Genomic DNA, 13,476 nt, shown 5'->3' with positions numbered 1-13,476 from the left:
GACTTGATAAAATATGATTTATTCTTAATCAAATTCATTTTTCGCCTTAATTTATTTTCTGCTTTTATACATTTTTACATAAAAATATTTTTTAAACTTTTATTTATTCCTTAATTAATTTTTTTATATTTGGTAAGCAAAACCAACCCATCTAATTATCATGCACGGCAGAGAAATGTCATAATAAATATAAAAATAAAGAAAGAAAATTGAAATAAAGAAATTTTAAAATAAATAAATCTGGAAATAAATATATATTGGAATAAATACATATTAAAAACAAATGAATGTATAAATAAATATAATAGAGGAAAAAAATAGATAAAATAATAAATAAATAAATTTGATTAAAAATGAACCATAATTTCGAACCATCGTTTAATCTGTTAAAATTCACGCAGGTTTCCGTAGTGTAGTGGTTATCACGTTCGCCTCACACGCGAAAGGTCCCCGGTTCGAAACCGGGCGGAAACAATGGATATCTTTTTTTCTACCCGTGTTTCTCACAAAATGGAAAACTCAAAAATAAATGTGGAGTCGACAAAATGTGGACAAAAAAGTGAGTTTTGAATCACCAAAGAGTTCTGAATGTCATTTAATAGTAGAAGTGGATGTACATTGTTTTTTGATGATTTTGACCCCAGTCAACTGTACAATATTTTATACAGTATTTATACATATAGAAACTTATTTGTATATTATTATTGTTATTTATTATTATTATTGTGTGTTTTTTATATTGTATTATAATATATGTTTATTATCAAATTATTGTTATTATTTTTTTTTTAAAGGCGATTTCAAATTTAATGTTTATGGTATGTTTGCGAATAATTTATGTTGTGAAATGAATCTTTTAGTTTTATTATTTTTAGTATTTTACTCAAAAAAACAAAACAAAAAATACTTCAATGTGCTGCATTCGCACTACAACTCCCACAAGGCAGTGCGCCGTCTCTGCTCAGGCATGAATATGTACTTCCGGCGTGGTGCCGGTCCTTTTCCTGTGCTGTTAACTTGAGCAAAGCGGCGTTTCAGTCCGTCCAACTCAATCTACAGCCATCGACCCGTACCGAGCGCCGAGATGACCGAGCAGATGACCGTGAGAGGGACCCTGAAGGGCCACAACGGCTGGGTGACCCAGATCGCCACGACCCCGCAGTTTCCAGACATGATACTGTCCGCGTCCCGAGGTGACAGATACTCACAGTTTTACCGCTCAACCACAGCTGTCTGACGGCAGTTAGCGCGAATAATAAGTGTTGGGGTGGTACCATGGTACAGTGATGATAATATCCGATGATAATACCATGGTCGTGTGTATATATATATATATATGGCGTTGCTAAATGATTACAATGTTCATTTACCATAGTGTGTGTTCAAAACATGGTATTAAAACGATACCATGACCCTGGTAGTACCATGGTAGTACTTTTCAGGAGAGGAAAAGTTGCAAAGTTCTGTCTTTCCTACAAAAAAGTAACTTTACTGTGCTGGTACCGTGGTACAGTGATGGATAATAGCATGGTATTGTCATTTTTTTATGTGTTATCATAATAATGAATGATTACAGCGTTCATTTACCATGGTATTTACATAATTCTACAAGGTACTTAAACTGAAGTATGCCCAAAAATATGGTATTACGGTAACACCATGTTACTTTTCAGGAGAAGAAAGGGTCAAAAGTTTCACTAACAATAAAGGATGATGTAATGCCTTCCTTACAAAAAAGTACTGTGGTTGTACAGTGATGCTGTTTTATAGTAATCCTTTGGTACTTTGTTGTATTTCATGGTTCATCATGGTACTTTTTTTTTAAATAACTTTATTTTAAAGTGTTTGTGATTACACAAGTATTGGGTAGTGTTTATTAAACATGTTTACTGTTAGTTGCTTGTAATTATGCATATTTTACTGTTATTATAAACATGTAAAAAACGAAGTTTACATTAAATGACAGTTCTGCCCTAAATGTGAAAAAGTGTTCATCCGGCATTAATCATTAAACTAGTTTGTAATTGCATTCAAATGCAAATCATATCTGGCATTAGTTACAGTTGGTTATTATTAATGAAAATGCTGTTAATGATGCGTTTTGATTTTTGAGGGATGTTTTGTTGAACAGAAATACTGGATAAAGCCACATATTTGACTTAAAGCTACATGTTTGACTACTAACTAGTTGTTTGTAATGTCACGACAGCCCTTGCTCTAATATCTTCATGTTTGTTTCCTGCTCTTGTTCCTCTAGATAAGACCGTCATCATGTGGAAACTCACCCGTGATGAGACCAACTACGGTATTCCTCAGCGAGCCCTGCGCGGACACTCACACTTCGTGAGCGATGTGGTCATCTCATCAGACGGTCAGTTTGCGCTGTCCGGCTCATGGGACGGGACGCTGCGTCTGTGGGACCTCACCACGTGAGTACGAGGGTGCCGAGAGGCACTGATGTATTGGCTGATAAAAACTGAAAACCGCTGATGATCAGGGCAGATTATATCCTGTCAATCAAAAGTGGGCATAAAAACGTGTCACGCTTTTGTGTGAATAAAATCTCTCTTGTGTTGGACAGATTAACTGGACAATAATGCATTAAAGGTCCTTGCACACTGAGTCTGAATTTTTCTTATTCGTCATTCGTTGACAAAACACCTTTAAAATGCTTGCTACGGATGCGGAAAACGCAGAAAATCGAAACCCGCTCTGAATGTTTTTTCATGACGGAAGAAAGTTTCAGAGGCAGTGTGTAAATGTGATTGACACATTGTGAGGTCGTATTTATTTTTTAACGTGTTAAAATTTCGGATGAGAATACAAGGACCTAGTTAAGGTTAACTGTAGTTATACAGTTAATAACAGTTGATAAAAAATAGCAATATCATGTACTTAAATTTTTACACACACACACACACACACACACACACACACACACACACACACACACACACACACACACACACACACACACACACACACACAAGCACTGATGTTGGCTGTTAATATGTTTGTTTGTTGGTCCTGTTTATTTTGCATTTAGAACATTTATATAGTGTCACTATTTGTGTAAGCAAAATATAAAAAATATCTTTGTTAAAGCAGGCTCTATTTGACCCTGTGAATCACCGGTAGTTCAAGCTAGGGTTGCCAGGTCTGCGTTTTTTCCCATTCAATAATCTTAAAGAGTTTGTGCCTTTGTTTCTTCTGATATGAAACAAGTCTCAGCTTTTAAATTCCGCTCTTTTTATTTTGAAATTTAAACAACTTATGCCGTTTTTGACAGATCCTCAACTAAATATGTCTCCATACCGGCGTGATGAATCCGATCTTCAACCAGATGGAACTGGATTAAATATTTTGAATGTTCTGATCCAGTCTGAATTATGACCTATAATGCTGCCTGAATCATAATCGTACACTGTGACTGAGCCGGGTTTCTCCCAGGTTTTTTTTTCTCCATTCTGTCTCCTGATGGAGTTTGGGTTTCTTGCCACTGTCGTCTGTGGCTTGCTCAGTTGTGGACACTTTATATTCAACAATATTATTGAGACTGCCTGCATTGGGTAGCCCTTATGTTTGTGACCTTTTGCTCTTCAAATGTTGTTTTAGTGGAACCACGACCCGTCGTTTTGTGGGCCACACCAAAGATGTGCTGAGCGTGGCGTTCTCCGCTGATAACCGTCAGATTGTGTCTGGCTCTCGGGACAAGACCATCAAGCTGTGGAACACCCTGGGCGTCTGCAAGTACACCATCCAGGTGAGATGAGCTGTGGGTTTGTCAGTGTGTTCGACTGGGTTAGCAGTGATATATCAGCCTGATCAAAGTGACTTAACCCTATAAAGCCTAATGCATCATATTTGAAATGCAATTTTCTAAGGCATATAAATGATCAACATAATCAAAATTTGCTGAAAAACCTGTTGCACGCAATCTACTACATGCCTTCTGTCGTACGATTGATTGAGACTTTTTTTAGTCTACTTTTTTTTTAGACTTTTAGCATAAGTCCTTTCTTACAAGAAAAAATGGCTTTGTGTAATTGTAAAAACATCCACCTTCAGCTCATTGTTGTACCTGTCTTTTTGCTGTGAACATAAACATCATTTTTATATTAGTAACATTTCTAGATGAACACTTACTGGACTGAAACAACGTAGGTTTCCTTGATTATCCATAATCCATTTCAAAAAATTAAGTCTCAAATATGATCATCAGGCTTTTGAGGAAGGTTTATTTCTTCATCTCTCAATCATCATTGTAATACATTGCATCATATGATTTAAAACTACAGAGCTTCAATCATAAAACTTACCATTTAATATTATCTTACTAAGACATCTTGGCAGATACAAACAGAGTAATAACTGATATTTATATGACATTTATGTAAATCTATTATACTGTAATTAGTAGGGCTGGGTAAAAAATAACGATTTTTCGATTTTTTTTATCAATTCTCATTTTTACGAATCGATATCGATTCTTAAATCACAAGAATCGATTAGGCTAGTCATACTGTTTTCAGTTGATGAATGAATAGAACATTGTAGCGCGCATCCCATCCAATAAATCGCAATAATCTTTGTGTTTAGTTACTATTGATATGAAACAAAGTCTCAGATTTTAAATTACGTCCATTTCCTTAGGAAATTCAAAAACATAAATACTCTTTTGGCGCTGTGGCGTGAGATCGATCTGGCGCAGCGTGGAGCGCACATGATCTTCTCTTTCGCCTTAATAATACCAGTTACAGCGTGAAATAAACAAGAATGAGCATCTGATATTGTGTTAAAAGATAAAGTGCAACTTCTCAAAATCCGTACCGTTACATTTATTCGCTCAATCAGTGTTTCAACCGTGGAAAGATGTCAGTAAAACAGCTTGCAAACAATGTCATGTAACGTCACATTTACCTTAGAAAAAACATATCGAGTGACCATGGACTCCTTAGTCAGCTAGAAAAATTAACTGTAGAGAGGAGCCTTTTGCTAAATGCACCATATAACATATTCATTATCATTGTTAATGTTCTTCGATATTTAATGCATGTTTGAATAAATCTGGCTATTTTTTTATGACCGCCACCATTAAAATGTTTATTTTTAATATAAGCTTATTAGTATAAAAATAAATAAGTGTAATTTAAGTGTTTGTATACTAATCAGTTAATTTCCTAATGAAGCCTAGTCTACTACAACTGGCTCCCATAGTTTACAGCATTAGTTAAGAGATTTGTTTTCCTTGAGAATTTGCCATATATTCTAGCCTATCTGATATCCAAAATAATCAATATTGAATCGAATTGTGAAATCTGTGTCAATACGCAGCTCTAGTAATTAGAATCTCACTCATTTACATTATAAGCTATCAAACTTTATGGCCATTTAAATATCAGCATCTGCACCAAACTGCATATTCTTGGTAAACAAACTGATACAAGCTATAAAAGCGTGATGCATCATATATGATACTCAACAAAAAAACGGCTCCATTTAAAAAAAAAAAGAATTCAGACTTTTATTTCATATGTCAGGATGTCTGATCGATCCACACTGAGATGTTTGTGTTGTTCCTCAGGACGAAAGTCACACCGAGTGGGTGTCCTGTGTCCGTTTCTCCCCGAACAGCAGTAACCCTATCATCGTCTCCTGCGGCTGGGACAAGATGGTGAAGGTGAGAACTAAGCAGTGTTAAGGTCAAGTAGATTCATTTATATTCGTTCGGTTCACATGACGTCACTGTAGCTTTGCGCCGCCATCTTGACGACCGGCGGTCTCTGTAATAGCTGAAATATGTTGTGCAGTTGGCTGCAACAACAGCCGAAAGAGGAACCCCGAACTGGTATTTTATTCTATACCAAAAGAAAATTATAGAAGAAATGTCTCATATTGTATGAATGTCTAATATTGTATCATGTCTCATCTTTCTGTGCGCACACCCCCGAGCCGAAGCGTGCAGCCATAGAGCCCTATACAGCGCGCGAGTAATGAATTGAGCTCTGTTTCATGTCTGAATGGACAAATACATACAACATTTAGTTTAAATGTCCGTTGTGGAGAGTATTCACGTAAAATATGTCAGTTATGTCTTAAACAGGGTTGTCATCCAGTCTCTTTGGTAGAGAGAGAGAGAAAGACACACGAGGAAAACGAGGAAAACAAAGCATGCAAATGGAAATTATCGCAGCCGGAAAAATGATCGAGCTCATTTTTTTTATTGTGCGATTAATTGATTTATTGACTATCACGACAGGCCTAATCCAGATTAATGACAGCTAGCCGTGAGCTGTGGCTAACAGCTGGCAAGCTACCAGCTGAGCCACTTAGCTAGCTAACAACTCGCTACCTATTCAGAGCAAACTACCACCAAAATCATACTTTTTAAAAAAAAAATGTATAATACCAACATTTCCCATGATTAAATATAAATCCTTGGTGGCCAGGTGCCGCACTTTTACGTTTGTAACCCATCCAGCCACAGTATATTGATACGCGTCTGTTCTCTTTGAAAGCCTTTAAGGGATCCCCACTGTATGGGGAGGGGTTATGCACAAGGTAAATATATATATATATCATGAAAGGCAAATTGGGGCAAGTCTGGGGCAGATAATAATGGACAAAAGAAAACTGGGGGTGACAAATAAGGATCGGAGCCTAAAATTAAAAATGTATCCATCTATCTCTGTCTTTCTGTCTCATTCAAATGGGCAGTTTGTGCGGCGCCGGGCGAGATCGGTCGTCAATATGGCAGCGTTCTATTTCTAGTGACGTAGGTGGCATCTATGAATAGAGGTTTCCACAACGCAGCTTATATTTTCTGCCTTTTTTCTCTTTCGGCCAAAAACCTTTTTTCGACTGAATTTCGGTGCATCCCTAATTTTAATTTTAATCTCATATTTGTTTCCATGTCCCTTTAGGGGCTCCAAATGAGTGACTTTTGTTTTGTTTGATTCAGGTGTGGAATCTGGCCAACTGCAAGCTGAAGACCAATCACATCGGTCACACGGGATTCCTGAACACCGTCACTGTGTCCCCCGATGGCTCCCTCTGTGCATCTGGAGGAAAGGTCCGTTTCACTGTTTATGGTCCAAATCTGAACGAAGGGCCTGTTGAACTTCATCAAATTGAATAGACAAGGGGTTTTCAAATGGGTCCAGTGACCCCCAGGGGACAGAGAGGGAGTTTAGTGTAATGATGTATGATGAAAAATGTACAAAAATACATAAATAACAATGTTTCAAATGAATGCATTTTTATAAATGCTTTTAATTTAAAGGTGCAATGTGTAAAAAATTTGAGTATCTATTAACAGAAATGCAATATGACATCCATAACTATGTGTTCAGTGGTGTATAAAGAACGTACTTAATAAACCGTAATGTTTTTATTACCTTAGAATGAGGCATTTATATCTACATAGGCGCAGGAATCCCCTTCTATGAAGGTCGACATATTGACGTCATGTTTCTACCGTAGCCGAGCGCGAACAAACAGCGATACAGAGCGCGTTTCGTCACTACCTTGAAAGAGAAGCCGCAGAAAGCTAGAAGCTAGCCATAAACACCGTGAGTAGTGACTTTTCCCTTGTCAGTGGTGTAAAATATGTAGTTTGATGGTTTCATGTAACTTAATTCTTCTCCCTCGCTGTGTTATGGCTTTGCTATGTGGGGATAAATGTGCTGGTTACGTTCGTGAGACAGCTGATTAGCACTCTTGTCATTGACCGTAAAACAGTTAAGTTACAGGAATCACCAACCCGTCGATCTTGGAAGCATTTAAGTCGATCGAGTTTCCAAAATCAGAGAAAAAAGCCTATTGTGTGTAGTAAATGGTGTCTAGGGGATGCGAGGCGCGCGGGCTGTTACAATCACGTTATTTTTGCCGCAGGCAGCTTTGGGCTCATGCGGACGCGTCGAGTTTAAACAAGGCTTAACGCTTTAACCAGCTCAGCCACAGTAACAGCTCATATTAGCCAGCTAAACTTTTACTACCCTGTTAGAAAAAATATATAGTTGCATAGTTTCATGTGGTTCTTCTCCCTCGCTGGATTATGGGTTTGCTATGTGGGGAGAAATGTGCTGGTTACGTTCATGAGACAATCAACTAATTACTATTATTATATTAACGTATTAAGACCCTTGATCCTCACCTGACTATGGCTTTGTAAACTTTATCCATGATGTGGTTTATAATGGACTGTGGTACAGAAACTTGGTTTACTCTGGCTATTCTCTGCCGTCTCAGACGACGATGTTTGTCCCGTTTTCGCCACGGTAGCTTCTTCGAAAGGGAGGGGTGAGCAGTCGGCTGAGCCCTTAGTGTAAACTCGCAACCGAACCGCTAGATGTCGCTAAAAGTCACACACTGCACCTTTAAATTAAAGCTACGGTGCCTGAAACTGGACAAACATATCGTCGTCTGAGACGGCAGAGAATAGCCAGAGTAAGCCAAGAGTGTGTAACATTGTCACTGTTTCTGTAACACAGTCCATGATAAACCACATCATGGATAAAGTTTACAAAGCCATAGTCAGGTGAGGATTAAAGGTCTTAATATATAATATAATAATAGTAATCAGCTGATTGTCTCACAAACGTAACCAGCACATTCTCCCCACATAGCAAACCCATAATACAGTGAGGGAGAAGAACCACATGAAACTATGCAACTATATATTTTTTCTAACAGGGTAGTAAAAGTTTAGCTGGCTAAATATGAGCTGTTACTGTGGCTGAGCTGGTTAAAGCGTAAAGCCTTGTTTAAACTCGACGCGTCCGCATGAGCCCAAAGGTGTGTGCGGCAAAAATGGCATGATTGTAACAGCCCGCGCGCCTCGCATCCCCTAGACACCATTTACTACACACAATAGGCTTTTTTTCTCTGATTTTGAAAACTCTTCGCGATCGACTTAAAATGCTTCCAAGATCGACGGGTTGGTGATTCCTGTAACTGTTTTACGGTCAATGACAAGAGTACTAATCAGCTGTCTCACGAACGTAACCAGCACATTTATCCCCACATAGCAAAGCCATAACACAGCGAGGGAGAAGAACAAAGTTACATGAAACAATCCAACTACATATTTTACACCACTGACAAGGGAAAAGTCACTACTCACGGTGTTTATGGCTAGCTTCTAGCTTTCTGCGGCTTCTCTTTCAAGGTAGTGACGAAACGCGCTCTGTATCGCTGTTTGTTCGCGCTCGGCTACGGTAGAAACATGACGTCACAATATGTCGACCTTCATAGAAGGGGATTCCCGCGGTTATGTAGATATAAATGTCTCATTCTAAGGTAATAAAAACATTACCGTTTATTAAGTAAGTTCTTTATACACCACTGAAAACATAGTTATGGATGTCATATTGCATTTGTTATTTTTACACATTGCACCTTTAATAGAAAAAACATAATAATCTAGCATAACAGAAACCAAATATTTTCCATTCATAATTTTATTTTTTAAATTGGGCCTTTTTACATATAAAAATAAATGCACAATAAAAAAATAAACTTAAAATAAATAAATGGATTAAAATAAAAATTACTAAAAAATGTAATGTATCATAGCCTAAACTAAATATTTTTTTAAACATTTATAATATAGATTTTTTTTTGTTAACAGTATAAATTGGGTTTTTATTTATGAAACTGTATTGCTGTCTTTCAAAATTTTGGATTGGGGTCCAATTTTAAGAATGAGGATGATAATTTTCAGTCATGTTGATTAAAGACACAATGCTGCCCACTACCATTGAAGCTTAACCTTTGAAGCTAATGATTTGATATTCACTTTTCTAGGGTAGTTCTGTGCCCTCGTTATGCTTGATGACTTTATAAATGATGTGGAGGTTTAACGGTCCCTGTGTCTCTGTCTTCAGGATGGACAGGCCATGCTTTGGGATCTAAACGAAGGCAAGCATCTTTACACGCTGGACGGCGGTGACGTGATCAACGCTCTCTGCTTCAGTCCCAACAGATACTGGCTGTGTGCCGCCACTGGGCCGAGCATCAAGATCTGGGTACAATCAGCTTTCTGTCCTTTTCACATCAAAACATGTTCTTAGCTGGATTGGGTCAGTTTTGTGATGCTCTAATTTATTGTCGTTTCACTCATTTTACATGAAATATCATAACTCTGCTTCAACTATGCATGTAGTTTGTGAACTTTATGATGCTGGAGTCAGTCAGTATTTGGCATTTTATATTGGCTTTATAGCGGTATCATTCATTGTAAAAACTCATAATGGTCAACTGGTGATTTATACTGGTGATTTCACTTCATCAACATTGAAAATCATTGTAATATGTTAAATTTAAAATTGATGAAGATGGCATTAGTAAATGGTATTGGTAAGTTCATATCAGTTTGGTGAATGAGTTGAATTGTCCATTTAATTTGTGTCAGTACTTAATAAACTCCCCCTGTAGTAAATAATAGTATACCTTAAACTCATCTTAGATCACCAAAATGACAAAAACAATTGTGAAAAAACTTCAAATAGCTTGAATGTAACTACACCCTTGCTTCATTTAGTATGCAGACTCATGAATATGCTAATTAGCCCTGAATATCAGTGTAACACATGTTAAATGTAAAATGTACAAGTTCTGTTTATTTTGGAGAATCAGTTACTTTGATTAAACGATTAATTTGTGTTTACACTGGAAATCAACACCTTGCCTTTACGTTACATTTAAAAAAGACAACAATGAAATTAAATTGGGCAAGTTCAATTAATTTTGGTTAATCTGTTTAAACTGTCCATTTAAAAAAAATACTCGTTTAACGATAAATTTGCCACCACTTAAAAAAAGTTAATCTCATAACATGTATATAAACATATAAACCTTATTTAAAATGATTAAATATCATACACTAATAGTCATTTAGCATAAAACTGTGCAGAAACACTGATTTAAAAATAGATTTTTATTTGCAATAAACATTTTGAATCCACTTGAATGAATATGAAGATTAATCTTTGGCTTTCGAATGGTTTTGTTAGGTGTTCATTTGTACTCCAGTCACTCTTCTCTCACACATTTCTCTCTCTCTCTCTCTTTCTCTCTCTCTCTCTCTCTCTCTCCCTCCCCCCCCCTCCCCCCCACAGGATCTGGAGGGAAAGATCATTGTTGATGAGCTCAGACAGGAGGTCATCACCACTAACAGTAAGGCTGAGCCGCCCCAGTGCACGTCTCTGGCCTGGTCTGCTGATGGACAGGTAAGCGCTTCCCACAGGCCCTTTCACACTGAACGTGAAGCAATTGATTGCCTTCAGCTAATTCACACCTGCACGATAGGTGGCGCTGACCGAGAATACATTTTTCCTCATGTATGCGTCTCGTAGGACATGTTTTATTTGTAGTGTTTTATAACAAACTGAACGCTACACCTTCTTAGCATTTCTCGTTTTTTGTTATAAAAATCTGCATGAAAAACATACATAATTTATATTGTCGTAATATATTTGGATTCATGTTCCATCTGTAGAAAAGTTTCTCTCAGTTATGTGTGGACCTCAGAACAAGGGAATGAACACAACGTCGTCCTTCGGAATTAAAGGCAGGAGTTATGATTGATCACATAATATGATTGACAGCATTAGAGCGAATGCGCTCTCTGACTCATTACAGACACACAGGGAAGAAAATGGGGGACACCACTGAACACCACTGATGGGGGAATCAGCAACACTGGTCGGGAAAAAAAAATCTTGCTTTGTCATTCTGCGATTGATCACGCCCGGTGTGAATAGCTCCATCGGGATCCATTGTTTCAATTCAAGAGTGTCATCGCAACGTACATTCGCGCCGTTTAATCGCACTCAGTGTGATGGCCCTTTATTGTGTGTGATGAGGTTACTTTGCAGATAATCAGCATCGGTTCGGATGGTCGATCTCTGGGTGATTTGTGACATTATTGTGTATGAGTGCAGTGGATAAACTTGAATATAAACCTGTGGACAAACAGAAAGGTTATATTAATTACACTTTTTTTTCCCTCAGACTCTCTTTGCTGGATACACAGACAACCTGATCAGAGTTTGGCAGGTGACCGTCGGAACCCGATAAAGATGTCGATTCCAAGAACAATACAACGTGGAAAAATTTAATAAAAAAATTAATGATGAAATGATGAAAGGGACCTTGTCCTCGTTTTTCTTTTGTATTAATAATGGCAGTTTGTTTCACTAAATCAGTGCAATTCAACTGTTCTCTTTGTTATAAAAAAAAGTATTATATTACTCATGATTTAATGCCATATTGATCTACTTGAGGCTGTTTGTGCATCGTGCATCAGTTTGGGACTTTTTGTAGAACAGTTTAATTGGGTAGAAAGGAAAGGCTGGATTCTGTGAATACTATAGCAATATAGCATATAGTTTAATTTCAGATACCTGCTGTCTGATTGTTTCTTACATAAAATGTTGCTGAATTTTCTGAGTTAAATATCTAATTGTTTTTTTTTCCGTGTTATAAAATCACACCATGTCACACTTTTAGGTCAGGGAGTCTCTTTTACCCTCCGTTTTTACTTGGGAAGCTGAATACAGCTTATAAGCGACATATCAGTTTAAAGCATAGACTAAAAAAAGTCTGATCAAATTAAAGCACCCATGTGCAACATGTAGTAACTGGCTAAAGTAATACATTTATACCATGCAAAGGATGTGTCTTTATAAAATGCATATTAATATGCCCTTAAGGCCATTTGAAAAAGTTGTCCAAAGTTAAGTAAAAAATGCTTAAAACATCTCGTTTCAGATTAAGTTCTTTACAATCAGCAAATTTAGCTTTATTGTCATTAGAAAATGCATGTGTAGAGACAGACTGTACTAAAAAGTTCTGGGTTTTGCTTTATGGTATAATGATAATCGTGGTGACATACTGAATGATATCCACAAAGCAATAGTACTAAAATAAATAATGTTTACAAAAACACAAACCTTCTAACTCTTACATTAAAGTCTGCAAGTACACTGTTCCCATAGTCAAGGAAAACCGAAATAAATATCAGGGAATTTTAAATCGAGATTTTCCAGGATTGAAAGGTTCGTGAAAAGAGTTGCAAAGTTATGAAAAAAATCGAAAGTTAACATATTCTTGTTGTTATGCTCGGCTATACAATATTTAAGATTAGAAATTCCTCTTAGTGTCCTTCATCGACTAAGGGGGAGAAATTAATAAAATTGATTGGGAAGCCTAACAAATTTATAAAAAAACTGCTATATATTATATAGTATTGTACACGCTTGTATCCATTGTGTTTGATTGCATAACGCTCTCACTAACGTGTTTTATCGTGCACGCGCTTTCAACATCTCGTGCTAAAGCGTTTGAGCAGAAAAGAAGTGCGCAAGAGGAAACCATAACGGGGCGGGGCTCTTACAGTCCCTGTCCAATCAAAGAGCGTTATCATTGGTTGGTCATTCCCAGTCATCCAGTCACAGCATGTTTTATTCAAAC

The 13,476-nt window shown here is 37.1% G+C and overlaps 1 protein-coding gene and 1 non-coding gene across 2 annotated transcripts; both read left to right on the top strand.

The window, feature by feature from the left end:
• Window positions 1-401: 401 nt before the first annotated feature.
• On the top strand, window positions 402-474 carry trnav-cac (transfer RNA valine (anticodon CAC)). Its single transcript has one exon. It is a non-coding gene; the product is annotated as a tRNA-Val (tRNA).
• Window positions 475-962: 488 nt separating this feature from the next.
• Window positions 963-12,150, top strand: LOC143701045 (small ribosomal subunit protein RACK1-like). Its single transcript, XM_077194756.1, has 8 exons — window positions 963-1,193; window positions 2,258-2,429; window positions 3,616-3,763; window positions 5,585-5,680; window positions 6,962-7,072; window positions 9,888-10,028; window positions 11,121-11,231; window positions 12,016-12,150. The coding sequence occupies exons 1-8, from the start codon at window positions 1,085-1,087 to the stop codon at window positions 12,079-12,081; spliced, it is 954 nt and encodes a 317-aa protein (XP_077050871.1). The 5' UTR covers window positions 963-1,084; the 3' UTR covers window positions 12,082-12,150.
• The last annotated feature ends 1,326 nt before the right edge of the window (window positions 12,151-13,476 follow it).

This window comes from Siphateles boraxobius, unplaced genomic scaffold, assembly GCF_051911475.1.
Source record: "Siphateles boraxobius isolate OS27281-9 unplaced genomic scaffold, OSU_SipBor_1 11, whole genome shotgun sequence".
Classification (NCBI taxonomy): Eukaryota; Metazoa; Chordata; class Actinopteri; order Cypriniformes; family Leuciscidae; genus Siphateles; species Siphateles boraxobius.
Note: the sequence above shows the minus strand (reverse complement) of the source record. Positions and strands in the feature narration are given on the sequence as shown.

Coding starts and splice junctions, on each gene's coding strand:
- LOC143701045 (XM_077194756.1), top strand. CDS start 1,085: ATGACCGAGCAGATGACCGTGAGAGGGACCCTGAAGGGCCACAACGGC. Junction 5,681..6,961: donor GCTGGGACAAGATGGTGAAG/GTGAGAACTAAG, acceptor TGTTTGATTCAG/GTGTGGAATCTGGCCAACTG. Junction 10,029..11,120: donor GGCCGAGCATCAAGATCTGG/GTACAATCAGCT, acceptor TCCCCCCCACAG/GATCTGGAGGGAAAGATCAT.